At 35.1% G+C, this 26,485-nt stretch overlaps 1 protein-coding gene across 1 annotated transcript in view; it reads right to left on the bottom strand.

Annotated features, from left to right (window-relative positions):
- The window catches only part of LOC149779218 (E3 ubiquitin-protein ligase LRSAM1-like), an 86,051-nt gene that overhangs the window by 42,320 nt on the left and 17,246 nt on the right, over positions 1–26,485 (bottom strand). Inside the window, exons 5-10 of the mRNA XM_089939786.1 lie at positions 20,968–21,036; positions 14,851–14,935; positions 12,584–12,748; positions 10,053–10,100; positions 7,598–7,725; positions 1,716–1,745 (exon numbers count right to left, since the gene is read on the bottom strand). Of these exons, the coding sequence (XP_089795912.1) occupies positions 1,716–1,745; positions 7,598–7,725; positions 10,053–10,100; positions 12,584–12,748; positions 14,851–14,935; positions 20,968–21,036 (525 nt within the window). The remainder of the gene's footprint in view (positions 1–1,715; positions 1,746–7,597; positions 7,726–10,052; positions 10,101–12,583; positions 12,749–14,850; positions 14,936–20,967; positions 21,037–26,485) is intronic.

A 26,485-nucleotide genomic window follows, 5' to 3' on the forward strand; every position in this document is an offset into this window, starting at 1 on the left:
GACCCATGAGAAGCTACTGGCAAACTTTCTCACATACCCACATTGGCTGAATCCGAGACTTGAACCTCCACAGACAGAGGTGAGATGGCAGTGATCCATAACGGACAGCGCTTTAGACCACTCTGGGCCCCTAGTCAAAATATAGATGACAGCTTCTCAAACTGGCTAATCTGAGATTGCAACTGTGGATTCCCTCTAGGCAAATGTTAAAGAATATATGTGCAGAGTTGCTATAGCATTGCTTTTCCTTATCATGGAATGAGATTATCATCAGTGAATTCACCAATTAGTCAATGTTAATTTTTAACAGATATTTTAAGCATACATATGTGAAATGAGCAGGACTATTGCACTTTTTGTATGATGTTTTTTGTGCCATTCGTATTTATTTTTTAGAAGCAAATTACAGAAATGCATGATCCAACCAGTTCCCATAATATGGACATAGCTCTGTATTCATATTTTAGTAAAAACCCTATGTCTAGCATAACCAACTGCTCAGGAGTAGTAGCTATAGAAAGCGTTTCAAGACAGTTATAAAACCAATTTGGAATTTAAATTGACATCATTTTAAAACAGGCCCAACTACATGCTGCAAAATGAGTTTTAGTAGAAACTCCAAGTTGATGTCACCATCCATTCAGCAGCTGAGCCAAAACAAGATTTTCAAAATGGCTGCGGTTGGAGATCAGACTGGTACAATTTTAAAGCAAACTAACCAGATATTACAGGAAGTCTTATTGTGAAGACCAATGTCAATAGAATCGTTTGTTCAGGAGCAGTAGCCACAAGAAAATTCTCAATACTGCCAACATGAGTGGCATCGTTTTCATTCCAGATCATCTACCTATCATGAAAGTTCTTTAAGTGAAAACTGCTTATCAATATTTCCATTCATTCTGGAGAAGCAGTGATAAGATTTTCAAGATGGCTCCCATAGTGGCCATATTGACTGTCCAAGAGGACACCATTTTGCTTTAGGACGACCAAGACCTCAGAATGAAACTGTGTGCCAAACCGTATGACTATCCATCTTTTTTATTAGGATTAGCAATAAATAACTAAAAATCAGCAGAACTGTAAAAAAAAATGGTCACTAAACTGTGAAAAAATATATTTTTCTTTTAAGCCGAACACTTATGGAAACGCTCACATTACCTTCTTAAAAAGAATTTGCAGCAGTTTCAAATCATCAGAATTTTATCATTATTTCAACATGCACTTTAAAATCAATACCCTAATACAAATTAGAGGCATTAGGTACTTGCATGAAAAACCTAACAATGTTATGAAAAGTAACAGCTTGTGTCTCACTACATTTGATCCAAGACTATATTTAAATTCTGAATCCGAATGGAGTAATTTCTATTATAAAACACTGATCAGACATCTGCAAATAAGCAGTATTAGCCCATACTTTCCTTAGCTATTTCTACCGTCCTTCTACTGTACATAAACATATCACTTGAAAACCTATTTCAAGCTATCTCTTCTGTCCTACTGTACATATACACATCACCTTCCCCCAAAACCTATTTCAAGCTCCTTCCCCTAACTGAAACCACTGCACATATAAACAGATCAACCAAAATTATATCTCAAATTGTTAAGTCGCTATTTCATTGACATCAAAGTTATGAACATTATTCATGCATACATCTCCTCTTTGCTTTTTGGAAAATGTGAAAGTGTGCAGTTAAAAAAATCAATCTTACCATCATTTGACTGTAATCTGCGATGGTCCTCTGAAATCAAAAATTACAAACAAAGCATACATTAAGCTGTACAGATATCAAGTAACAATTTTTAAAATGGGGAAAATTCTGGACAGATCACTCAAAATACATCTCCCTTTGTCTTCAAACACCTGCACATGCACGCATGCACACTACTGACATATGACATATCATTAGATATGACTGATGCTTTATATTATTTTCATCTTTATAAGTGCAATAACTTGTACTTAGATTAATATAATTAGGCTGTAAAGTACATTTTTTCAGTCTACAGGAGCAGACAATAAAATGTTTAGCTTGTCTTTTTAAAATATACAAAAAAGCACCATGAATGGCAGATTATATGCCTGCCATGTCTAACACTTCACTATGTAGATAACTGAAATTTCTAAAACCACATCTCTTCTTTTGGTCACAATGACACTGCCTTTTAACCTACAAATCAATTAGCTTCTTCTTTATGCATCCATAAAATTGATTTGGTCCAGATCTGTGATGAAGACCTAATATTATTGTGCTGAAACAATTTTTTCTTCCTTCAGTTTAGTGATCCTGACCTCTGACCTTTTCATCCCCCAAATGACAGGTTTATTCTTAGGGCTATTCCATTTATCAAACATACTGTGTACCCAGGTAAGACAGTTTAAAATAAAAAAAATATATATTTTTGTCAGGACACTTTGATTTCATGAGGCTTATATTAAAATGATAAGATAATTCTTACTGCATCTATGGGTGAGTACTCCATATTAAAAGTGCCTTCCCTGGGTCCCAGGTATTTGTTTTACTGGAACAACCCTTACCGAATGTACAAACTATCAACATAATTTGGTATTGTAGTTGGTGAAGAACTGATATTTGGTGTTTGGTAACTGTATATAGTGGAGAACTCAAGTTTTATGCAGAAACCATTTTTATTCTGTAGTCACACTGGCTTTGGGTTTTTTACCCCAAAATTAAAAGGGAATGTCCTTAGCCCAATTACAAGTTATCCACACAGTCTGGCAACTATAAATGGTGAACAACTGCTATATACCTGTTTATCTATCAGGTGAAAATTTGCTAATGGTGCTAAGTCCAGCATTGATGATATTGCCACTGTGGTTCTGAAGTCACATCAAATAACTTTGAAGTACTGCAGAGTAGACACTGGCACTACCGCAATGTTCTTATTGATGCTTGCAACATCAACAAAGTACTCAGCACCAGCATGCAGAGCATGATAGTGGTAAATGGCTTTCTGAAGAAAAATCTTTAGAATCATCCATGTCCTAGATATTATTAGAGAGACAATGGGAAATCTCACTGATTTTTGTTGACTGCGAGTGGAAGTGAAAGAAGCGATGTTATATCTTGTCCTGAATGTTTACCGATGCCTTAACTTTATAGTTACTTCTCACTGTGGCCATTCATAAATTGTTAAGATCCAATAAATTTCTTCCATTGCTGCCATAAAATCTGATTCCGTCCCCTCCATGGTAGTGTGTGTGTGTGTGATTTAGATGTTTAACATAGTTTTAAAAATTTTCCAGTCATATCACTACAATGTCTGCAGTGTGGCAGTTTAAAGTGATGTCTAGCACTGGGGCATCATACTGCAGACATGTAGCATGATGTCCCACCCAGTCACATTATCCAGACACCAGGCCAACCAGTCCTAACACTAACATCTTAATGCTGAGCGCCTAGCGAGGCAGCTGTAAGTACCATTTTTAGAAGTCTTTGGTATGACTCGGCTGGGGTTCAAACCCACGACCTCCCACATCCGGGGCAGACACTCTAACCACTAGGCCACCAGAGTAGTTTCCTCCATGGTAGGATCAGAACTTAGAGCAGATGAAGGTTGTCCCCGCACTCATTGTTGGGTTGCCCTCATCTGACAAAAGTTCCATATCCACGTACAACATACGAAGTGGCATGGAACTAATGGTACCATCAACCCAAGTAGTATTTTGCTGCAGGCAGGGCAACTAATAATATATGTTCCACCAGGATGGAAGGCCAGAATGATATATATATATATATATATATATATATATATATATATATATATATATATATATATATATATAGAGAGAGAGAGAGAGAGAGAGAGATAGATGTATAGTCTGTATGCTGTATCAATGATATTCCATGAGATGTATAATTTTTTCATTAAAAGGAAAGAAGGCTTGCTGAGTTTTTCTATGAAAACTTTATACAATGAGTGGTATATCATTGAAACAGCATACATACTATACATATGTTTTATTTATGTCACATACAAATACCCTTTGAATGAAAGTTAGATTTACTTCAGGCAGCTGTGTATTGACCGAGTGAATGAATTCCTCACATCACCTAAGTGTCCACCACAAAGTGTAATTCTTTGCCTTTTGTGGCCATACATAATCACCTTTTTATATTGACAAGTTGATTGTTTTCATTTTTAGTTTCTATTTTTCATGACATTGATTAAATCAATACATTATACAGTTATGATTTTAACATGAAATATGGTTAAATGATGAAAGTAGAGCACTACAAACACTTGGTTAGCTATGCCAATCACATGAACACTTAGCCATCATGTACCGGCACATGGAAATTAACATGGAATGGAAACTATGCCAACTGATGAACTAAGAAAAAGTAATTAAAATATTTTAATATATTTACAGTTGATCTAAGTCATTATTCTGCTTCAGTAATTGTACCACTGACCATAAAACTCTCTCTCTCTCATCAGTTTGAGTTTAAAACTCTCTCTCTCTCTGTCTGGTTGTTTTGACTTTAAAACTCTCTCTCTCATCCTTTGGTTGGTTTGACCTAACTTTTATCATCACTCACAAGTCCAGAGACATCTTGGTATGATAAAAACGAAAATCCTCTACACTCATCCTTTCATAGATTTTAGCCTGTATCTTGCTACGATGGTCGAGAGAAAGAGAGAGAGAGGTGTTTGGACATATTCATATTTAATTAATAATAACTGATTTTTAGAACATTATAATATGTTTAAGAAACAACAACAATAACAAAATATTAAATACGTCACAGAATATGTACCACATAACAGAGAAATTTACCATATAATGTTGACATGGTTTGCAACTTTGTATCATTGATAAATCCCAAGGAAAGTGCATACATATCATTACAACTAACCATATTCTTGTAGGTTACTTGGTGTAATTTTTATTTCAAGGTTTTAATCCAGCCCAAATTCTATTTATCTCTCACTCCAGATTTCTGCATAGTTGTCCATTATGCATGTGATGGGACGGAGAGCAGATAGCAGAAAGGATTTTGAAATAAATGTGTACTTTATTAAATTCATTTGGAAAACATGGATTATTAATACTTTTTATTGTTATTTTCATATGTCACTAATGATTAATGTGTGGAAATTCATCATTTATCTAGAGTCAACTGCAGACAGTTGCGGGAATGTTTATATATGTGTATTACTGCACCATGGGTGGATCACAATTTTATATACCAATAGTACTGGTATATTAAATTGCTTTATACCAACACTTTAAAAGCCATGACTTTTATATCTGTGGTATATATAAATATTTTTTCCTTTTTCATTGGTATCAATTTTTGCGGATTTGCAAAAATTAACTTTAATGTCTGTCACCGGATACATAGCTATGCAAATGAGAGGATTATTTTTCATCGGGCATTGAAATTCAATGTTGGTTGTGATCACAAGATACACAAAAATTGTGGATTTGATCAATGACAAAATCAGGGTCTAAATGTTGAGCCCTCTGGCAAAGCATTGGAGCTGTGATGTGTGACTCTGAATCCAAGGTCAAAAAGGTTGAGCAAGCATGTCAAAGAATTAATTGTTTTAACTTCATAGTATTTCATCCAATGTATGAGCAAAATCCATCAGGGTTTAGTAAATATAAGAAAATTAAAAAACAGTTACCAAAACCTTTATGCAGATTTTCTTTGACTGTGGTCTTAAGAAAATCCATGCTGGGGTTGTTATCGGAATATAAGCAATGGAGAAAGTTCAACCAAATCATGAATGCACATTTCTGTAACAGGTGTTACGTGTCTTGGCACTTACAAAAAGTAACAGAAAAGTGTGAAAACAACAAGCTTTGTATAGTTTAACAAATAATTTAGTTATCTAGAATATCAAGTGAAAAATGAGAAAAAAGAACTGGCAGTTTTATGAATCAAATCCAAAAATAATCCAAGAATTAAAAAATAGAAGTCCTAGTAATAAAAAGTCCTACATGAAACTGAGTTAGAATCTTGACGAAATTCAAAATGGAAGACAATGACATCATTAATAGTCAACGAAGTGCTGCAGTGTCAGCAGTCTTGTTGAATCAAAGAAAATATTATTCCAGTTTTTGAATTCCGTATAAATTTCGATAAATGTCCTTGTCCAAGAATTAATTTAGAGCAATAGTATTTCCAGGGAAAAGAATCACTTGAATTCAAAATAATATGAAGAAGAAAATTTTTTTTTAGCCCAAAATGGACACAACAAAAACAACCTGACATCTCAAGTGTGTAGGCATGAATGACAATTCTTTCTCAATACATCAGTAATAAGTATAATTAAGATGCAAAACAGATTCTCGGATGGGGGTCAACCTTCTAGAAATGGAAGTTTGTTACATGATAAATATCACATAATCCAGGTATGGCCTTGACTTAACTTAATAATTCTTACTCTGAGAAGAATTTTTTTTAAAAATTAAGAAAAAGTTATTTACTAAAACTGTCACTGGTTCTGAATCAAGGTCAGAAACTAGATACAGTGTTTCTATTTTTAGGAGTTTGCCAATTAATATTTAAAAAAGTCCAATAAACAATATTGCATTACAATAGCATGTAATGGAATAAAAAATTTAAAAAATGAAAACATCAGACAAACAATGGAATTAAATCAAATATACATAATACAGGTCAGTGAGGAATGCTTGCATATCACTGAATGAATTGTCTTAGTTCCATAATGATTTATTCCAAATAGGAAGGAAATCCATTATGGGGTTTAGAAAATATCAGCAAATTAGATGATGTAACTCAAACCCTTAGGGTCAGCAAGCAATAAAGTGGCCTCAATTCCTAATGATTCATTTTAAGGTTGAAAAAAATCCATCAAGGGAGTTTAGGAATGCATGCAAATAAAAACCAAAAGAATCTTTGAACAACAACTTAACATAAAGTTTCAATGACTGTAAAATATACCCCTAGGTAAAATGGACAAGTGAGAATGTTCTAAACTGAATTTTCTTAGCTTCATAATGAGCTGTGACAAGAAGGATGAGATTCTATCATGGGTAATGCTAACATATGCAAAAGAACGTTTTTAAATCAAAACTGTAATCGATGTACCTCCAACATCCTCATCATCAAAAAGGTGCCTGCTGTTTCACTTCAGCAAACAGGAGTTTAACAGAAATGATTTTACACTCAATAATTGATTTTACTGAAATATACTTGTACATATAAACTCTGAACATAAGCAGCCCAAGTGACCCAAAAAATCATCATTATATCGCATCGTCAATAGAAATGAGATAAAATGTTGCATAAAACACTAGAAGGGACACTACAGTAAATGTCATAATATTTGATATTCTATTATATCTGTTTCTTTATAAATAAAGTTTTCTGTGTTTATAATCAAAGTAAAATAAAGTTTAACCTAAATAATGTAATGTAATGTAAATTTAGAGATAGAGAGAAATAAACATAAAAAATGGAAACCAACAAATAATTGCATTTTTTAAATTTGCATTTTAAGTTTGTGGCATGATACATACATAACCCATTGGTAGGATGCAATAATTTCAACATATTTTATTTTTCTTTCTAAATTTACAGTATCTGTTTCTCACCATGAGATTGCCCTCTTCCTCAGAAGCCTTCTTGATGGCTTTCTGGCTTGGACTGGTTGGTAAGGATCTGGGGGGATCCAGGATATTGTGAAGAAAATTAGAAGGTGGAAAGTATTCCATGCCACACTCTAAATAAAATGAAAATAGAAAAGTACAGAGATAGTGCAGTGAACAAATCCTGTTATAAAGTGGTCCCTTATTATAACATGCCTCAGTATAGTGCTGTCCATCATGTAAGTATGGTCATGCTTCCCATTCTTAGGACGAGTACAGTTTTGATACTAAATTTGCCCCAGTATAACACTATCGATCAGGACAAATTTCAAGCAAAATTGCAGTTTCACATCTAACACTCAATTTCTAAAAAAACATTTGCATTTACACAGACACTTTTTATGTGATTTTGGCATTATTTTGATGCAAAGCCAGCTTCCCTTTCAATGAGCTATATACATCATTACAAGTCACACCCATGAAAAAATAACCATAGAAATGTCAAATTTAATAAGTAATTACTTTTCTATTTTCTTCCAACTTTCACTTTCACACAATGCATACCACTGTAATTTATTTTAAAAAAACATACTTTTAAGACATCAGATGAATGGTCAAACTTAAATTGGGCTCGGGACATGACATAGAAAACTTTCAATTATTTTGGTAATCAACAATCTTTCAGATCTGTGTAGAAATGGAAATTTGACAAAAATAGAATACTAAGTGTGAAAGTTCCTGGATAACTGTAGAGATCATAACTATCAGGGTGTACATCTAACTCTGTATGGCTATGTCTGGTATGATGGAAAACTAAATAATACTGACATTCTCCAACTCTCACATGTCTAGTTCATACAAATGTAATGACACAGCTTACTGAAAAGAAATAATTATCCACATCAAAAGGACATATAGATTACTGAAAGATGACTACCTACATGCAACTGCAATTGCTAAAGTTGCAAAATTTTTCTCTTATGAAAGATTTATCTCAGACGCCATGTTTGAAACTTGCTTTCTTCACTATGAAAATAAAGGAATTTTGAATATAAATGAATTTTTGCATGATTTTTATCCATTTATTGTCAAGCCTGCAACAGGTTGTGTTTATCTTATTTTTACTAAAAGGGCAAGTAGCATTGTGAAGTGTACTGTGAGAAGTAAAATGGGGACATTGGTATCCACTGTAACTCAGCATAAGCCATCCCTCATTAAAAAAATGGGAATTGTCCTGTAGCCTAATCTTAGAATTACTGCAGTTTCATATAAAATATATATCAACTGAGTGCCATCTTTAATATGACATGGGATATATCACTGATCCAATTCTTAAAATGACTAGTTTGATACTAATAAAACATGGCGATTGTCAAGGGTCCCATTCTTAGGATTACTGTAGTTTTGATATAGAAGATACATCAGTACAATGCTATCCTTTATATAACATGGGGATTGTAATGGATTGCATTCTTAGAATGAATCTAGTTCTGATATAACATTACCTCAGTATACCACCATCTCTAATATAACATGGATGTTGTCATGTATCCCATTCTTAGAATTGCTGTGGTTTTGATACTTACCTTACATTGCAGCATAGGTTATATTCACAGACCCAATTCTTAGGATCACTAGGTTTGATATTTAGATTTCCTCAGTATAATACCATTCCCCCATGTAACATGAAAGTCTTGGATCCTACTCATGGGATAACTGTAGGTTTTATACTAAAGCTACCTGAGTATAGTGCATACATAGCACAGTTATGGTCATAAATCACATTTTTAGAATGACTGAAGTCTTGATACTAAAGTTACCCAAGTATAACACCATCCTTAACAAAATGGGTATTGTTATGTTCCCATCCTTATGACAACTGTAGACTGTATACATGATTACCTCAGTATAGTGCCATTCCTCATATAACAAGGGTATTTTCATGGCCCCCTTTCTTAGAATTACCATATATTTATACTTAAGCTACCTCAGTATAACACCATTCCTCATATAACATGCATGCAACAGTTGGCCCCATTCTTGGGATGACTTCAGTTTTGACACTAAGGTTACTGCTATAGTAACATTTCAAATAACTCGGGTATGGTTATCAATTATATAATTTTGATAATAAAGTTACTTCATAAAAAGGCAACTTCACTTATAACATGGTACACTTTTATAGCTTACAGAAACAGGGTTATAGTAAGGGTCAACTGTATGGCATTTAGAACAAGAGACTGATTAAACAGGTCCTAATGATTATGTTTTTCTTAAGAGTTTTAAAGTTCTGTCAGGAATCCAGTATAAAATACTAAAAATTCTATAAGATTTCATGCAAACAGGAATGAATCAGATAAAAAATCCAATTATATTATTATTATTCTGAGTCAAAGTTTGAGTTAAATGGGGAAAGAAACAACGGTTTATTATTACGTCTAAGAATGAACAAAATGTGTACCTGAGCTTAAGAACTTCATGATTTCCTCTGTTCCCACTGAGCAAATTTCTGAGAAGCAAACAGAAGCAGTAATTAGTAATCATAATTACAGACGTAATTAAAAATGTCAAATCTAAGTGGAGTACTAAAATTGTGTTTATATAACAAGGATATCTAACTATAATCCCTGAAAACTGACCTAAATGTAAAACCTAATCAAGGTGTAACTGACTAATCAATGTGTGACAAATGGACTGTAGTAGTAATAGTTTGTAGTAGTAGTAGTAGTAGTAGCAGAAGTAGTAGTGGTAGCAGCATTAGAATGGTTAAGCATACAACAATCAAAACCTTTTGAACTTTGACACATAGACATTTGTTAAAATCCTGTATAAATGTGCATTTCCAAATGTTTTTTGCAAGATCTAATTTTTTTTAACAAACTGGATTTTTCCTTTCTGGTCAGGTGAAAAATTAACAGCATCATATAATTAATATTAAATTCTACGGGAATGATTTTGAATATCAAATTTATATTTTCTGACACAATGAAAGAGTATAGTCAATATGGATAGGGAGTACTGCATAATCGTATGGCTACAGTTTCATGTTACTAACATGAAAACTGTCAATTGCAAAGCATGATTACTGCAAATTCTTTTCTCTTCATGGGATAAAAATTGTGCTTTGACTTTTGGGGTTTCTCTGAATTAACACTAAATACTAATTTGTCTGACTCAACAAGAAATAGTATCAACACATCTAAATACTAATTTATGTGACTCAACAAGAAATAGTGACAACACATCTAAATACTAATTTGTGTGACTCAACAAGAAATAGTATCAACACATCTAAATACTAATTTATGTGACTTAACAAGAAATAGTGACAACACATCTAAATACTAATTTGTGTGACTCAACAAGAAATAGTATCAACACATCTAAATACTAATTTGTGTGACTCAACAAGAAATAGTATCAACACATCTAAATACTAATTTGTGTCACTTAACAAGAAATCGTATCAACACATCTAAATAGTAATTTATGTGACTCAACAAGAAATAGCAACAACACATCTAAATAGCAATTTGTGTGACTCAACAAGAAACAGTGACAACACATCTAAATACTAATTTGTGTGACTTAACAAGAAATCGTATCAACACATCTAAATACTAATTTATGTGACTCAACAAGAAATAGTCACAACACATATAAATACTAATTTGTGTGACTCAACAAGAAATAGTATCAACACATCTAAATACTAATTTATGTGACTTAACAAGAAATAGTGACAACACATCTAAATACTAATTTGTATGACTCAACAAGAAATAGTATCAACACATCTATACAGCAATTTGTGTGACTCAACATTAAATCGTATCAACACATCTAAATAGCAATTTGTATGGCTCAACAAGAAATAGTATCAACACATCTAAATAGCAATTTGTGTGACTCAACAAGAAATGGTATATGAGAAAATGACCAAACTCAAATACTAACCTAGAGAAACTGAAATAAAAGCAAAGATAAGCAGAAACCAATGAACTGTGAAATATAGGTCATAGTGATAGATAGCTGAAGTACTCCTCATGTTACATTATGAAATTATATGACTCCACTGCCTGAGAAAATGAACTAAATGTAAAAGCTGGACTGTAAAATGTAGGTCAAAGTGCAAGGTGCTCAAGTTTTCATTGCCAGTTGAATTACTCCTTATCACACAATTAAATATCAAGTTATATCATTCATAAAAATGAGAAAATAAGCAAAATGCAGGGGTTATTCAAACCCAGTGGACGGTGAAAGATAAATAACATGAACCTAAGTTTTAATGAAGTGTGTAGTACTCTACATGACATCCAAACACCAATACATATGATTCTATGAGCCATAGTGTTAAAGAAAATGTCCTAAAATTATGCAAACCCAAACTTAGAACAACTGAAATTAATGCAATTATGTGCCATGTTATGCAATTCCATAAACATATTGCATGAGAAAATGAATTCAATGCAAAGGTTAACCTGAATTGCTGGACCATGAAATATATATGTTACAGTGACTTAGCTTTCAATTAGTGGTGAAAAGGCTAGAATGAACAAGATCTGACAGTAGATGAATGGTCTTAACAGGATTAACAAAACCTAATCTGAACCAGATCTATCAGTGAGTGGTTTGGAATGGATTAACAACGTTAAACTGAACTAGATTTGTCAATATGTGGTTTGGATTGGATTAACAAAACTGAACAAGGTTTGTCATGTCAGTGATGATTTGGAATGGATTAACAAAACTGAACAAGGTTTGTCATGTCAGTGATGATTTGGAATGGATCTTAAAAGCTTAAACTGATTCAGGAGAGATCGAACTATTAAAAGTGTGATGGACAGATTGATGGAAGTTGACTTCAGCATATAACCCCATGTTATTTGTAAGGATATAAAAATAACAAAATAAGATGAGTGGAGAACAATAGTTAGGGAGATAAATTAGCAGACAAATGGAAAGCAGGATAAAGAAGTTAATGCTACTTACCTTTGTCTGGATATTCCATATTGGAAGCATCCAATGAAATCATCTCAAGTGTTCGAACTTTGCATAATTGTTTTGGAAGGATAGTAATTCTATTGTTGGAAATGTCTAACATGCGCAAGCATTTCAGCCCAAACAAAGATTCTGGCAAATTCTTCAATTTGTTGCCTAAAAACATTAAATTAAAAAAAGACTAAAACAAAATAACAAATAAACCTTAATATATAGGAAATGTGAGCAAATTGCAGACATAAACATAACCTGATTATTGAGGGGAAGGGACACTAGTTCAGCAGACTGCAGTGCCTTGTCTGTGAATGGTGTTATGTCCTATTTTTCTTTTATGCAAACAATACAAAAGCTCTAGCACTTCTCAGTACAATGTGCATGTGTGCGTGATTTGAATTTTAAATGTAACTTTAAAAAAAATTCAGTCATATCGCTACGATGTCCGTAGTGTGGCAGTTTATAATGAGGTCTAGCACTGGGGCATGATGCCGCAGACATGTAGCACGATGTCCCACCCAGTCACATTATCCTGACACCGGGCCGAACAGTCCTAACACACTAACCTCTTAATGCTGAGTGCCAAGCATGGCGACTGCTAATACCATTTTTAGAAGTCTCTGGTATGATTCAGCTTGGGTTTGCACCTGGAACCCCCGCACCCGAGGCAGATGCTCTGACCACTTCAGCCACCATAGTGGTACTATATCACGGTACAAACTTTATATGTATAGCAACATTTTATTAACATATCCTTAGAATAGAACTGACACAGAATTTATATGGCTTTATAAAACATAAAGCTGCCCCTTTTTTATTGACGAAGATAAAGCCACATATGTGATACCAATGTCTCAGCATTCAAGGGCAAGACAAAAGAAACTCACAAAACAATGCTGAAATGCTTCAAAAGAACTCCACAAAAGGCTACATTTTATCAATTACAACACCAAATGATCCATAAAAATCATCTATACAGCAAGAAAAGGTAGATCTCTGTGACTTATTCTGGGGACAACAATCCATGTAACTGTAACTCTGTGATGAATATAAACACAAATTTATATAAAAAATGCAGTTAATTGCTCAAATGTAAAATAATCACTGATTTGTGAAAAAAAGACAGCTCACTAACATCAACTTACTATTTTCATGAGAACTAATTTTCATAGATTCTGCAGTAGTTACAAAATAATTAAATTTATAAACCTAATTAACAATACTCCTTATATGGAAAAAAGTATCCATTTCCCAATCCATGAATTTAAGTTTTGTAAAAATTTTGATTTCTTGCACAAACCACAAAATAAACAAGTTCACATGATATCTACTTCTGGTAGCAGTGAGTAGCTCTGTGCCTGCGAAGGTGATGTTGACTTTATACGCAAATGTTTTAAGACAGCTTCAGAAAAATGAAGTAAAATGTAAAAAATTCAAAATAATTTTAGTGAATAATAATAGCAATGTTTTAAGAAACACATGAGATACACAATTGACAAACTATTAATATATCAAAGGGTGTAATGCCAGGACCCATCACAAGGGCACAAATCAAGAGCATGACCCCATCACTCCAATCAAATGCAGGGCCGATGGCCAAGAACACCATTGCAATTAAGGAAGTACAAGCTGTTATACATTACATATTGGACATCAATGACGCCAAGCATCATACTTTCTGACCATGAACATTAATCCAAGAGAATGGGTGGTACCTGGTAATAATGCAATGAAGCTATATCCAAAATAAGCATTAAAATAGACTAGCTGTTGGCTAATAATGATAATAATAATAATCAACACTATCATCACCAACAGAAAGTGTCATAATTTGTGACCAAATAGCCCCAAACATGGACAAAACCTGGGGGAAATCAAGGTAAAGTTTGAGACAGCTGATAGAGAAATTATATGCATAAGTGTTAAGAAAAAAAATTGATCAAAAGTCATATTAATCTTATTCTATATGTTCGGTAAATCAACATTCTAGACTCAGGTGCCATGGTATACATACTTGTAGTAGTGGGTCAACATACGTCATCAAAGATTTGATACTGACATAGAAAACAGTCTGCAAAATTGGCTCAAATTAAGGTAAATATCTTTGAATTTATTTCCTGTAAAGAATTAATTTTAAAATCTGGATAGCATACTGAATGTGTAACAACTGTAGTGAACCTCTGAGATATTATTATTTTGTAAAAGTGTATCCAAGCCTAAGCATGTGGCTATTTAAGGATTATCTCCTCTTCTGCATTTCTTACCCTTCACATTAAATGTCTGGAGCGAATGAAGTTGACCAACAGTTTCCGGTAATTGAGCAAGCTTGTTGTTTTCCAGATTTAAAACCTAAAAGGAATAAAATTAAAAGTATTAATTTACAAGAATATCTGAAAATTTTCTTTGCATTTGGATGGTCTAACATTAAGAATTTTCTAATTCCAGTGAAACTTATTAGGCACTCCACCCCTTCTGCCAACAAAATGAAGTCACCTGTCAAACACACTGTTAATGGTCAATTACCAAGCTACAGATTGTGGGGAACATACACTAAATCATAATCCTCTTACAATCCATCTAACTGTTTTACTAAAACAAGAAACCAAAAACACCAGCAAGGTATGGTTTTCTGTTTTATAATATCACAAAGAAAATTTTGGCATAAGAAATTTATTATTCTGTCTGAAAACTGAACTCAAGAAAGAGTACTATCAGACAGACAAGACTGTTTTCCTCACACTGTCTTATAACAGGTATGATAGTGAATATCGTTTTCTCACACACAGATATAATTGGTATGATAGTGAATAACCTTTTCTTCTTTAATATGTTATCCAATCATTAATACTTTAGGAGAACTACTACTACCTCAAACATCCAACCTTTCCAGGTAATACTTTTAGCTAAAGGGAGCTAAACATTTTCTGCCAATCTTGGTGGCAGATGGGAAGTGATCTCCTCTTGGTATAAGGAATAGTAGCAAAACCCATTAACCTCGAAGTTACTACTTCTGCTCATGTGAAGCATCACATTCTCTCACAACAAGAGACTTCACAAAGCCAGTTTCAACTTTAGAAGCATACCACTATATGCTGGATGGAGTCATTCCAAATCTGAGAAAAGTATACTCAATCTCTATTTCCAACATTTCCCTCTTCCTTAGGAAAACAAAGTTATGCCTTTTAAATTTGCTAACCTTTTGTCATCTTTACATATTAGAAGCACTTTGCCACTTGTGCAGGTAGCTATGCAACTTCACAGGGTAGGTTTGGGATACAATAATTTTATATGCTTGCAAGGCTTTATGCTTCTAAGAAATTCTTTATGTAATTTTGATATTACTGGTATATACAGGTGAGTTTTCTTTACCAAGGCATCCTTAGCATCCAGGTGCCAAGCTTCAATGATTTTACTTGTACAGGCCATCCTTGAGTCTTCCTTCAGGTAGAATTATAATTATATTATACCTGGACACTGCATTTCTCGATGAGCTCATCTGCTGCTATCACCAATTTCTTTACCAAGGCCTGCTTAGCATCTAGATGCCATGCTTCAATGATTTTCCCTACACGTGCTGTCCGTGACCTTCCCTACGGGTAGTACTGGAATTAAGATCATCTGCTATCACTGTTTTCCAGGTAATCATCATTTAGTATATTTCTGCGCCCACTCAGTATCCAAATAGTACAGGTTCAGACGAACTGAATTATATTTTATTCTTCCTACAAGTCAGTATATGTACCTCTGTGCTTCATTACTTATTAGACTATCTGTTATCAATTTCCAGGCCAACGTTTACTATATAGTTCTGCACTGACATTGTATTCAAATGACAGGTGCCAGACTACACGGTTTACATCTTCTGCTCATTTGTCTTACAGATTAAAACCACGTACAGCAAAGGACAAAGATGTCATAAGTCTGCATGCTAACCTTTTCTCAGTGCAAGAGTCTCGGGCGGACAAGGAGATAAGTAAACCCCTGACTCTACAGCTATGAAGGGCTAGAAATTGACACAATCTGAGACTGTACTGGCACCCAAGTCACTACAACTGGACTCGTCATTATTGGCAACCCCTAGAAGCCTTGCCTCCTCAGTGTTTTACTCGATTTCTATTGTAGAACAGTGAAGAAATGAGCTAAACAACAAGCCAAAAGTTCCCTTGCATGCAACAAATTCACATAACAGTCATATGGATCAAACATCCCGTAACCCATATCGACCTGTCAATTCTAACAACATCCTCCCCACATAAATGGCCTATTTCTATTTTGACCTGCCTAGGCCACATACTAAGGATCATGAGGGGCCAAAACAGCAACTAATATGGGCTCAGTCACCAGGAAACAGCCTGGCCTCCAGTGTGTCAAATCTGACCATTGTAGACATATTTGGGGACCAATCTAACCCATATACTGCTTCAAGACCCATGTTACGATTTCAAGCTCAGTTCCTCATGTTTCAACAGATGTTGCTTCACAAATCTCTTGACACTCTGCCATAAGAAGAGAATCCTTAATCAGTGACCGCTTGGAAGTCATGGTTTTTAATTCAAGGCACCTTACAAGTTCCTGGCATCATGGGAGGTTTTAGCCTTACCTCATGCCATCGAAAATGATGATGCTTATTTTCAGGTGATGTCATCAGTTCTAGACTATACAATGTCATGGGAAGAATAACCCTTCCGTGCCTCCAGTGAGGAAGTTTGCTGTCTTTTATCCCTGGAGTTCTACCCTCCTCTGCCAACTCCATCAACTACCTGGACCTGTGCTCCAGCATCCGTTGATCTTATGATGAAAAAGGAAGAACCCAACATCAAATTGCTTCCACAATCTGGGAGAGTTACAGACATTCAGAACTGCATTCATTACCAGTTACAAGATCCAAACATCAACTGACTTTTCTTCTTACAAAAGTGACTCCCATCAAACTTTCCTCAGCAGTTCTACCTTTCCCCATATACCAGCATATCATCTGGAAACCCCAGCAGTCAACTGTGATATTGCCACTTTGGGGATGACATGCTTCATATGTATGGCCTTTGATGACACTCAGCATTAAGTGTGCAATGTCGTAGCCATGGGTTCCATGTTCAACTTCATCTCTAAGGCTATCTTCCAACAGGGAGAACGTGGCCACTCAACGGTGTAACTGAAGCTACAAATCTAAAATTGGCACAATGGGACTTGGTGGTTTCTACCTCTACTTACCTGCAGGACCATAAAAAGGCCAATCTATGAGAGCAGACTTTATTTTCTAACTTTCTATTTCATGGCCATATTGAATAAGTTCACCAACAAACAAGCAAAGAGTCTAACTTCCCTCCCCTGCAACCATAGCATCAATACATAGTTATCATGGGAAATCAACAAAAGGACACAAGGGCCAAACACCTCTGTAAAACTGTCCTATTAAAGTTCCATCTAGAGAAAACCAGTTTTTGCAAACCAACACGGAAAAAAGAGAGGGTCCTAACTTTTGCTCCTGCTGACAGCCTCACACTCTCACAAATGGATGTCATCTCCACTCTGCCCTTTCCAACACACCCCAGTAGGAGGAAGGCTCCAATTCTTTGCTGCAGAATGGGAAAAGACTTGCCATGAAGATCTGTGGACTCGACAAAATATTTACGAGGCAAAGTGCATCACTTTCAACACACACCCTCTTCTGTCCATCATCCCAACAGTTAAAAACATCCCAACAGACCCATTCAAAGCCACCTCTTTGCAGCAAGAGATAAGTGATCTGATCCAGAAAAGGACAGCGGAAATCGTCTGATACACAAATTATCCATTGTTTTATTCCAGACTTTACTTGGTCCCAAGGACAAATGGCACTCTTTGGCCATTGTGAATATTTAAATGAAAAGGGAATCATCAATCATGTCGGAGAACTTTACAGTGGTGAATTATCTCAAACAACAAGGAGGAACCAAGTCCAATGACTTAGCATCCTGATGTAGGACTTTCTAAAGTAATGTTGTCAACAACAAATCCACATACAACTTCAGCATATCCCGGGATGCCTAAACATCCTAGATGGAATAATCAACTAATACAGACAGAATGGTTTTTCATTCAGTCAGTTTTCACTCAGATATGTACCTGATGGGACTGTCCGTTGGTAGACCTGCTTGTGACAAGGTGGAATAGCAAACGCACAAACTTTATCTCTCCAGTCATGGATGCAAAAGCCTGGGCAGTCAATGCTCCATTGATAGACTGGAACAGCCTGAACATACACACCTACCATCAAATACCTCTAATTCAAAGTGATACAGAAAGCAAGAGAATGTGCATGTCACCTCATCCTCCTCACAACAGAAAGTCCTCAGAAAAGTCAACTTTTCTCTCATATTCTCAATCAACCATGACATCAGTTGTTTCATCCTTACCCATACCTACTGGAAGCTTGTCTGATCATATTAAACAGGCCCTCAGAAATAAACAATTCTCACAACCAGTCAAGGATAGAATCGCAAAATCATGAATGCCCTCACTCTCAAAGCATATGAAATCAGTGGTTCACCAACGAACGTCCTACCTCTCCATGCATCAATACCGTAAATAGCTAATTTCTTCAAAGAGAGAAATTTAGCACCAAAATTGCATTAAAATCACTGATTGATTTTGCCATCATGGAACGGAAAGACTTATCTGAGCTTCTCTCCAACACAGCAAAAAATGTGGACAAAGTGAAACTTATTTTGGGTGCTAACCTGGCTGAACAAGACACCTTTTGAAATACTTTTACAGGTATCACTATCTCACATTATATACAAGACCTGGTTCCTCCGTGATTAGTGATGACAGGTAGAATTAGCGAAAAACATGCCCTATCAATGGACTTGAATTTCATGCAGTTTTGACAAAACTGGTCATGCTTCCTCATGATGGCATCGTCTTTCTTCATAAACAACAGGCTTCCATCTACATATAACCAGAATTTCATAATGAAACCTCAGTCTTGTCTGGACGCATCAGCTCAAAAGCAATTGAGTCACTGTATTGAGGGAAATCAAACCCTTTTTTTACCTTCCAAAAAAGAAGAAAAGATCATCTCATCCTGGATTAAGCTCTTTATGTCAAGAAATAACTCCAGCTCAAAGAAACTTATTATGCAACTCGGCTCACAGCAGCTGCCACCAGCCTAGCATTCATCTGGAACTGTTCTCTAGCCAACATTATTCAGGTAGTAGCATGGAGATCAGAATCTACATTCACTTGCTTTTATCTGTGGGATCTGTCATCTCCCTATTTGATCTGATGGATCTATATCCATAGCTGAACAGGTCATACTTCCAGGTTGATCAACAGCTTCAGTTTCATGATTCCACTGGATTTGTGAGGGGAAGTCTCTTCCTTATGTGAAACCACTCCGTGACTGATGAGTTCCCTCCAGTCACATATCTTAGGAAACTGGAGATGGTATCTCTGGGATAAGGGGTTGTACCTACCTCCATCTCTTACCTATTCTCCTAAGGTATTATGATTGGGTAACGTATTTATAGAAGAAACCAATTTTTCAGAGTAAAATGTGTTTCTCTGAGAAAACTTATCCAATTCCAATACACATACACCTCCCAGCCTTCCCCCAGTTACATCCATAGAGAGCATGCCTTACACCGGTTTTTCTGCCAATCCTTATGCCAAGGGAAGATCCCATCTTTTAGCTCCCTTCAGCTAAATGTATTATCTGGGAGGGCTGGATTTCCAAGGCATTAGTAGTTCTCCTAAGGTACTACATTTGATTTCTTTTGCCTATTTATTTAAAACTTCTAGTTTTAAATAGCATTTAAAACTACCTTTCATATCTAGACATTGATTGTGGTGAGACAAACAAACACATTGCAAAATTTTGATAGCTCCAGTACCCAAGAGGCCTAACAAATCAGTTTGAGAGATATGAAAGGTAAGTCACCAAGACACTACATTTATAAATATTCTTTTGCTTCTTAAAAGGCAAATCTGAGTGATCTACTGTGATTGAGCAAACCAGATTTTGCTGTATTTAAATAGGCAATAAATAAATAATGAATCAAGTCTTTAAAAATGTTGATATTTATCTTTATGATCAGCAGCTTAGATTAATCCCATAAATCTGCCATTATAAGACCAAGGTGGCCAGCCTTGTAATATTAACATTCTTTTTTTGTTTAAATGGAGGGTTACCTATCATTGTACAATGATTTCATAAATAAATATTTGTTTGAATTTTGTGTCAATGTTCAGAAAAGGAAAATTGTAAAACATGGATTTACAAAGAATGCAAGAGATGAGGTTTACCTGGAGCAACTCTAGAAAAGAAGGAGGTAAAAAAGATAACATTTACCTGAAGCGACTCTAGAAAACATGGATTTATGAAGGGTACAAAGGTTTACCTGGAGTGACTCTAGAAAACAAATCTCATCTGGTATCGATTTCAACTCATTGTTATGTAGATCTAGTACCTGTAAAAGAAAAATCAAACACTTCATTTACTTGACAAAAAAATGTTGAACTTAAATATATAGTGTTATAGATCTTTAGTGCTGTGAATACTGCTTTATGAACCAGTAAACCCTCATATTGACTGATGCAAATAAGAGGTGAACAATTTAGGTTTATTTGTTTGGACAGCTTCAAATTCACTGATTTATATATTTAATTTCAATACTTCATTGAAAACTTGATTTGCTTTAGGACAGTAAAAAAATGCAGTTATAGTTTCATTACACCTTAGTGACATCAAGTGGTCACAGACCTCACAAACCATGAAAGCTATTTTAATTTACTTCATGCATATCACCAGATCACATGACCCAATGAACAACAATTATGCAGAATGCTATTTACTACCTCATAACTCAGCTAGCGTGGGTACGTGGGAAAGCTTGCCAGTAGCTTCTCGTGGGTCGGTGGTTCTTCTCTGGGTTTTCCAGGGTTCTTCCTCCACCAGTTATACTGGCCGCCACGTATAGCATATCTTGTGCTGAAAAATGGCGTTAAACCCTAGAACAACAACAACAACAACAGCAACTACCTCATAAACAAAATGATAGCAACAAAACTGGTCAATTATCAAGATTTACACCCTATTATTTCTGTACAAATTCACCATAGTTAGGTGCAAGAACTCATGCAGGGTAATAACTAGATAATGTCAAATACAAGTAGGATTCAAGTCAAAGATGACTGACAATGCACAACTTGGTAAAAGAAAATGGCAGACAACATCCACTTCAATAGTTTAAAAACAATTATCTAATTTATAATCCAAAGATACTAAATAATTTTATTATGTATATAAATGAGCTATATTGTGGTTTATTATCAGAGGACATTATCCCCCCCCCCCCCAATACCAGAGGGACTGGAATTTAACAATGTTGATTTGTCATTTTATTAAGCCGCATTTCTGTTGCACCTAAGAAAAAAAAAGTATCATTTGTAACAATCATCTGCATAGGCAACAATGGCAGCTAAGATAATTACATGCCCTATTCTTTCAAGAAATCAGTAAATGTAAAGTTTATTTTGGTAATGCATTTATTACATGTTAACTTACCAGGGTGTACAGATTGTTATAATTGTCTTTAGCCCCAGGCATCCTTCATCAATGTTATCACTATCTTGAACTTCATACACCTTTTGCTAATGTTATGAACATCTTGAATCCCATAATAAATAGCTAATGTTATGACCATCTGGAACCCCAGAGACTATTTACCAAGGTTACGAAAATTATGAACCCCATACAACCTTTGCCAATGTTATGACCATCTTGAAGCCCACAGAACCAATCTTATGACCATCTTTATCCCCATAATACTTATGAACATTTTTGTCCCCATAATACTTATGACCATCTTTATCCCCATAATACATATGACCATCTTTATCCCCATAATACATATGACCATCTTTATCCCCATAATACTTACGACCATTTTTGTCCCCATAATACTTATGACCATCTTTATCCCCATAATACTTATGAACATCTTGAATCCCATAATACTTATGAACATCTTTATCCCCATAATACTTATGAACATTTTTGTCCCCATAATACTTATGACCATCTTTATCCCCATAATACTTACGACCATTTTTATACCCCATAATACTTATGACCATCTTTATCCCCATAATACTTATGACCATCTTTATCCCCATAATACATACGACCATCTTTATCCCCATAATACTTATGAACATCTTAAATCCCATAATACTTATGACCATCTTTATCCCCATAATACTTATGAACATCTTAAATCCCATAATACTTATGACCATCTTTATCCCCATAATATATATGACCATCTTTATCCCCATAATACTTACAACCATTTTTGTCCCCATAATACTTATGACCATCTTTATCCCCATGATACATATGACCATCTTTATCCCCATAATACTTATGACCATCTTTATCCCCATAATACTTATGAACATCTTAAATCCCATAATACTTATGACCATCTTTATCCCCATAATACTTATGAACATCTTAAATCCCATAATACTTATGACCATCTTTATCCCCATAATATTTATGACCATCTTAAATCCCATAATACTTCTGACCTTATTTATCCCCATAACACTTATGAACATCTGAAATCCCATAATACTTATGAACATCTTAAATCCCATAATACTTATGACCATCTTGAATCTCATAATACTTATGACCATCTTGAATCCCATAATACTTATGACCATCTTAAATCCCATAATACTTATGATCATCTTTATCCCCATAATATTTATGACCATCTTAAATCCCATAATACTTATGATCATCTTTATCTCCATAATACTTATGAACATCTTTATCTCCATAATACTTATGACCATCTTAAATCCCATAATACTTATGATCATCTTTATCCCCACAATACGAGTGGTCTAAAGCGCTCTCTGTTATGGATCACTGCCATCTCACCTCTGTCTGCACGGGTTCAAGTCTAGGATTCGGCCAATGTGGTTATGTGATAAAGCTTGCCAGTAGCTTCTCGTGGGTTGGTGGTTCTTCCCGGTTTCTTAATACTGGCCGCCATGCATAGCCTATCATGTGCTGAAAAATGGTGTTAAACTCCACAGCAACAACAACAATATCCCTATAATACTTATGACAATCTTTATCCACACAATCCTTACGAACATCTTGAATCCCATAATTTGTCTCCAATGTAATGACACAGTGAATCTCATACACCCATCGTCAACATTATGACCATACTGAACCCCATAATTCTTTTCCAATGTTATAACCACCTTGAACCACACACATCCTTCACCAATGTTATGACCATCTTGAATCCCATCCACCCTTTACCAACATTATGACCATCTTGAATCCCATCCACCCTTTACCAACATTATGACCATCTTGAATCCCATCCACCCTTTACCAACATTACAACCATCTTGAATCCCATCCACCCTTTACCAATATTATGACCATCTTGAATCCCATCCACCCTTTACCAACGTTATGACCATCTTGAATTCCATCCACCCTTTACCAATATAATGACCATCTTGAATCCCATCCACCCTTTACCAACATTATGACCATCTTGAATCCCATCCACTCTTTACCAATATTATGACCATCTTGAATCCCATCCACCCTTTACCAATATTATGACCATCTTGAATCCCATCCACCCTTTACCAACGTTATGACCATCTTGAATTCCATCCACCCTTTACCAATATAATAACCATCTTGAATCCCATCCACCCTTTACCAACATTATGAACATCTTGAATCCCATCCACTCTTTACCAATATTATGACCATCTTGAATCCCATCCACCCTTTACCAATATTATGACCATCTTGAATCCCATCCACCCTTTACCAATGTTATGACCATCTTGAATCCCATCCACCCTTTACCAACATTATGACCATCTTGAATCCCATCCACCCTTTACCAATATTATGACCATCTTGAATCCCATCAACCCTTTACCAATATTATGACCATCTTGAATTCCATCCACCCTTTACCAACATTATGACCATCCTGAACTCAATATAACTTTCATCGATGTTATGACCATTTTGAACCCTATAACCCTTCATTAATGTTATGATCATCTTGAACCCTGTAACCCTTCATTAATGTTATGACCATCTTGAACCCTATAACCCTTCATTAATGTTATGACCATCTTGAAGCCTATAACCCTTCATTAATGTTATGACCATCTTGAACCCTATAACCCTTCATTAATGTTATGACCATCTTGAACCCTATAACCCTTCATTAATGTTATGACCATCCTGAACCCTATAACCCTTCATTAATGTTATGATCATCTTGAACCCTATAACCCTTTATTAATGTTATAACCATCTTGAACCCAATACATCATTCATCACAGCTGAGACAATTCTGAACAATATAATCCTTTGCCAATGTTATGACAATTTTGAACACTGTACACCCTTTGCCAATGTTATGACAATCTTGAACACTGTACACCCTTTGCCAATGTTATAACAATTTTGAACACTGTACACCCTTTGCCAATGTTATGACAATTTTGAACACTGTACACCCTTTGCCAATGTTATGACAATCTTGAACACTGTACATCCTTTGCCAATGTTATGACAATTTTGAACACTGTACATCCTTTGCCAATGTTATGACAATCTTAAACACTGTACACCTTTTGCCAATGTTATGACAATCTTAAACACTGTACACCTTTTGCCAATGTTATGACAATTTTGAACACTGTACATCCTTTTGCCAATGTTATGACAATCTTGAATACTACACCCTTTGCCAATGTTATGACAATCTTGAACACTGTACACCCTTTGCCAATGTTATGACAATCTTGAACACTGTACACTCTTTGTCAATGTTATAACTATCTTGAACACTGTACACCCTTTGACAATGTTATGACAATCTTGAACACTGTACACCATTTGCCAATGTTATGGCAATCTTGAGCACTGTACACCCTCTGCCAATGTTATGACTATCTTGAAATGCAGTCTTTGCCAATATTATAACCATCTTGAGCCCCATATATCCTTCATCAAAATTATGACCATCTTGACCCTCATACATCTTTACTAATCTTATAAACATCTTCAACCCCTATACCTTTGGCCAAAGTTATGACCGTAACTCTCCACTAATGTTATGACCATCCTGAGCCCTGTAACCCCTGACCATTATTATGACCATCCCTAGCCCCAAATATCCTTCACCATTATTATGACCATCATGAACCCAATAACCTTTCATCAATGTCATAACAATCTTGAACCCAATAACCTTTACCAATGTTATAAACATTTTAAACCCCATACATCTTTCATTACAATTATGACCACCCTGAACCCAATAACCTTTCATCAATGTCATAACAATCCTGAACCCAATAACCTTTACCAATGTTATAAATATTTTAAACCCCATAAATCTTTCATTACATTTATGACCATCTTGAGCACTATAGTCCTTTACCAATGTTATTACAATCTTTAACACTGTATACCCTTTGTCAGTGCTATTACCATATCGAGCCCCATACAACTTTCATTAATATTATGACCATCTTCAATTCTATATCCCTCCACTAATGTTAAAACACATTCAACCCTATACCTTTAGCAAAAGTTATGAGCATAACCCTCCACTAATGTTATGACCATCCTGAACCCCTTAATCCTTCATCATTATTATGACCATCCTGAACCTTATACCATTTTGACAATGTTATGACCATTTTGACAATGTTATGACCATTTTGACAATGTTATGACCATTCTGACAATGTTATGACCATTTTGACAATGTTATGACCATTTTGACAATGTTATGACCATTTTGACAATGTTATGACCATTCTGACAATGTTATGACCATT

The sequence above is a fragment of the Sinohyriopsis cumingii genome, chromosome 17 (genome assembly GCF_028554795.1).
Source record: "Sinohyriopsis cumingii isolate HCF-2022 chromosome 17, ASM2855479v2, whole genome shotgun sequence".
NCBI lineage: Eukaryota > Metazoa > Mollusca > Bivalvia > Unionida > Unionidae > Sinohyriopsis > Sinohyriopsis cumingii.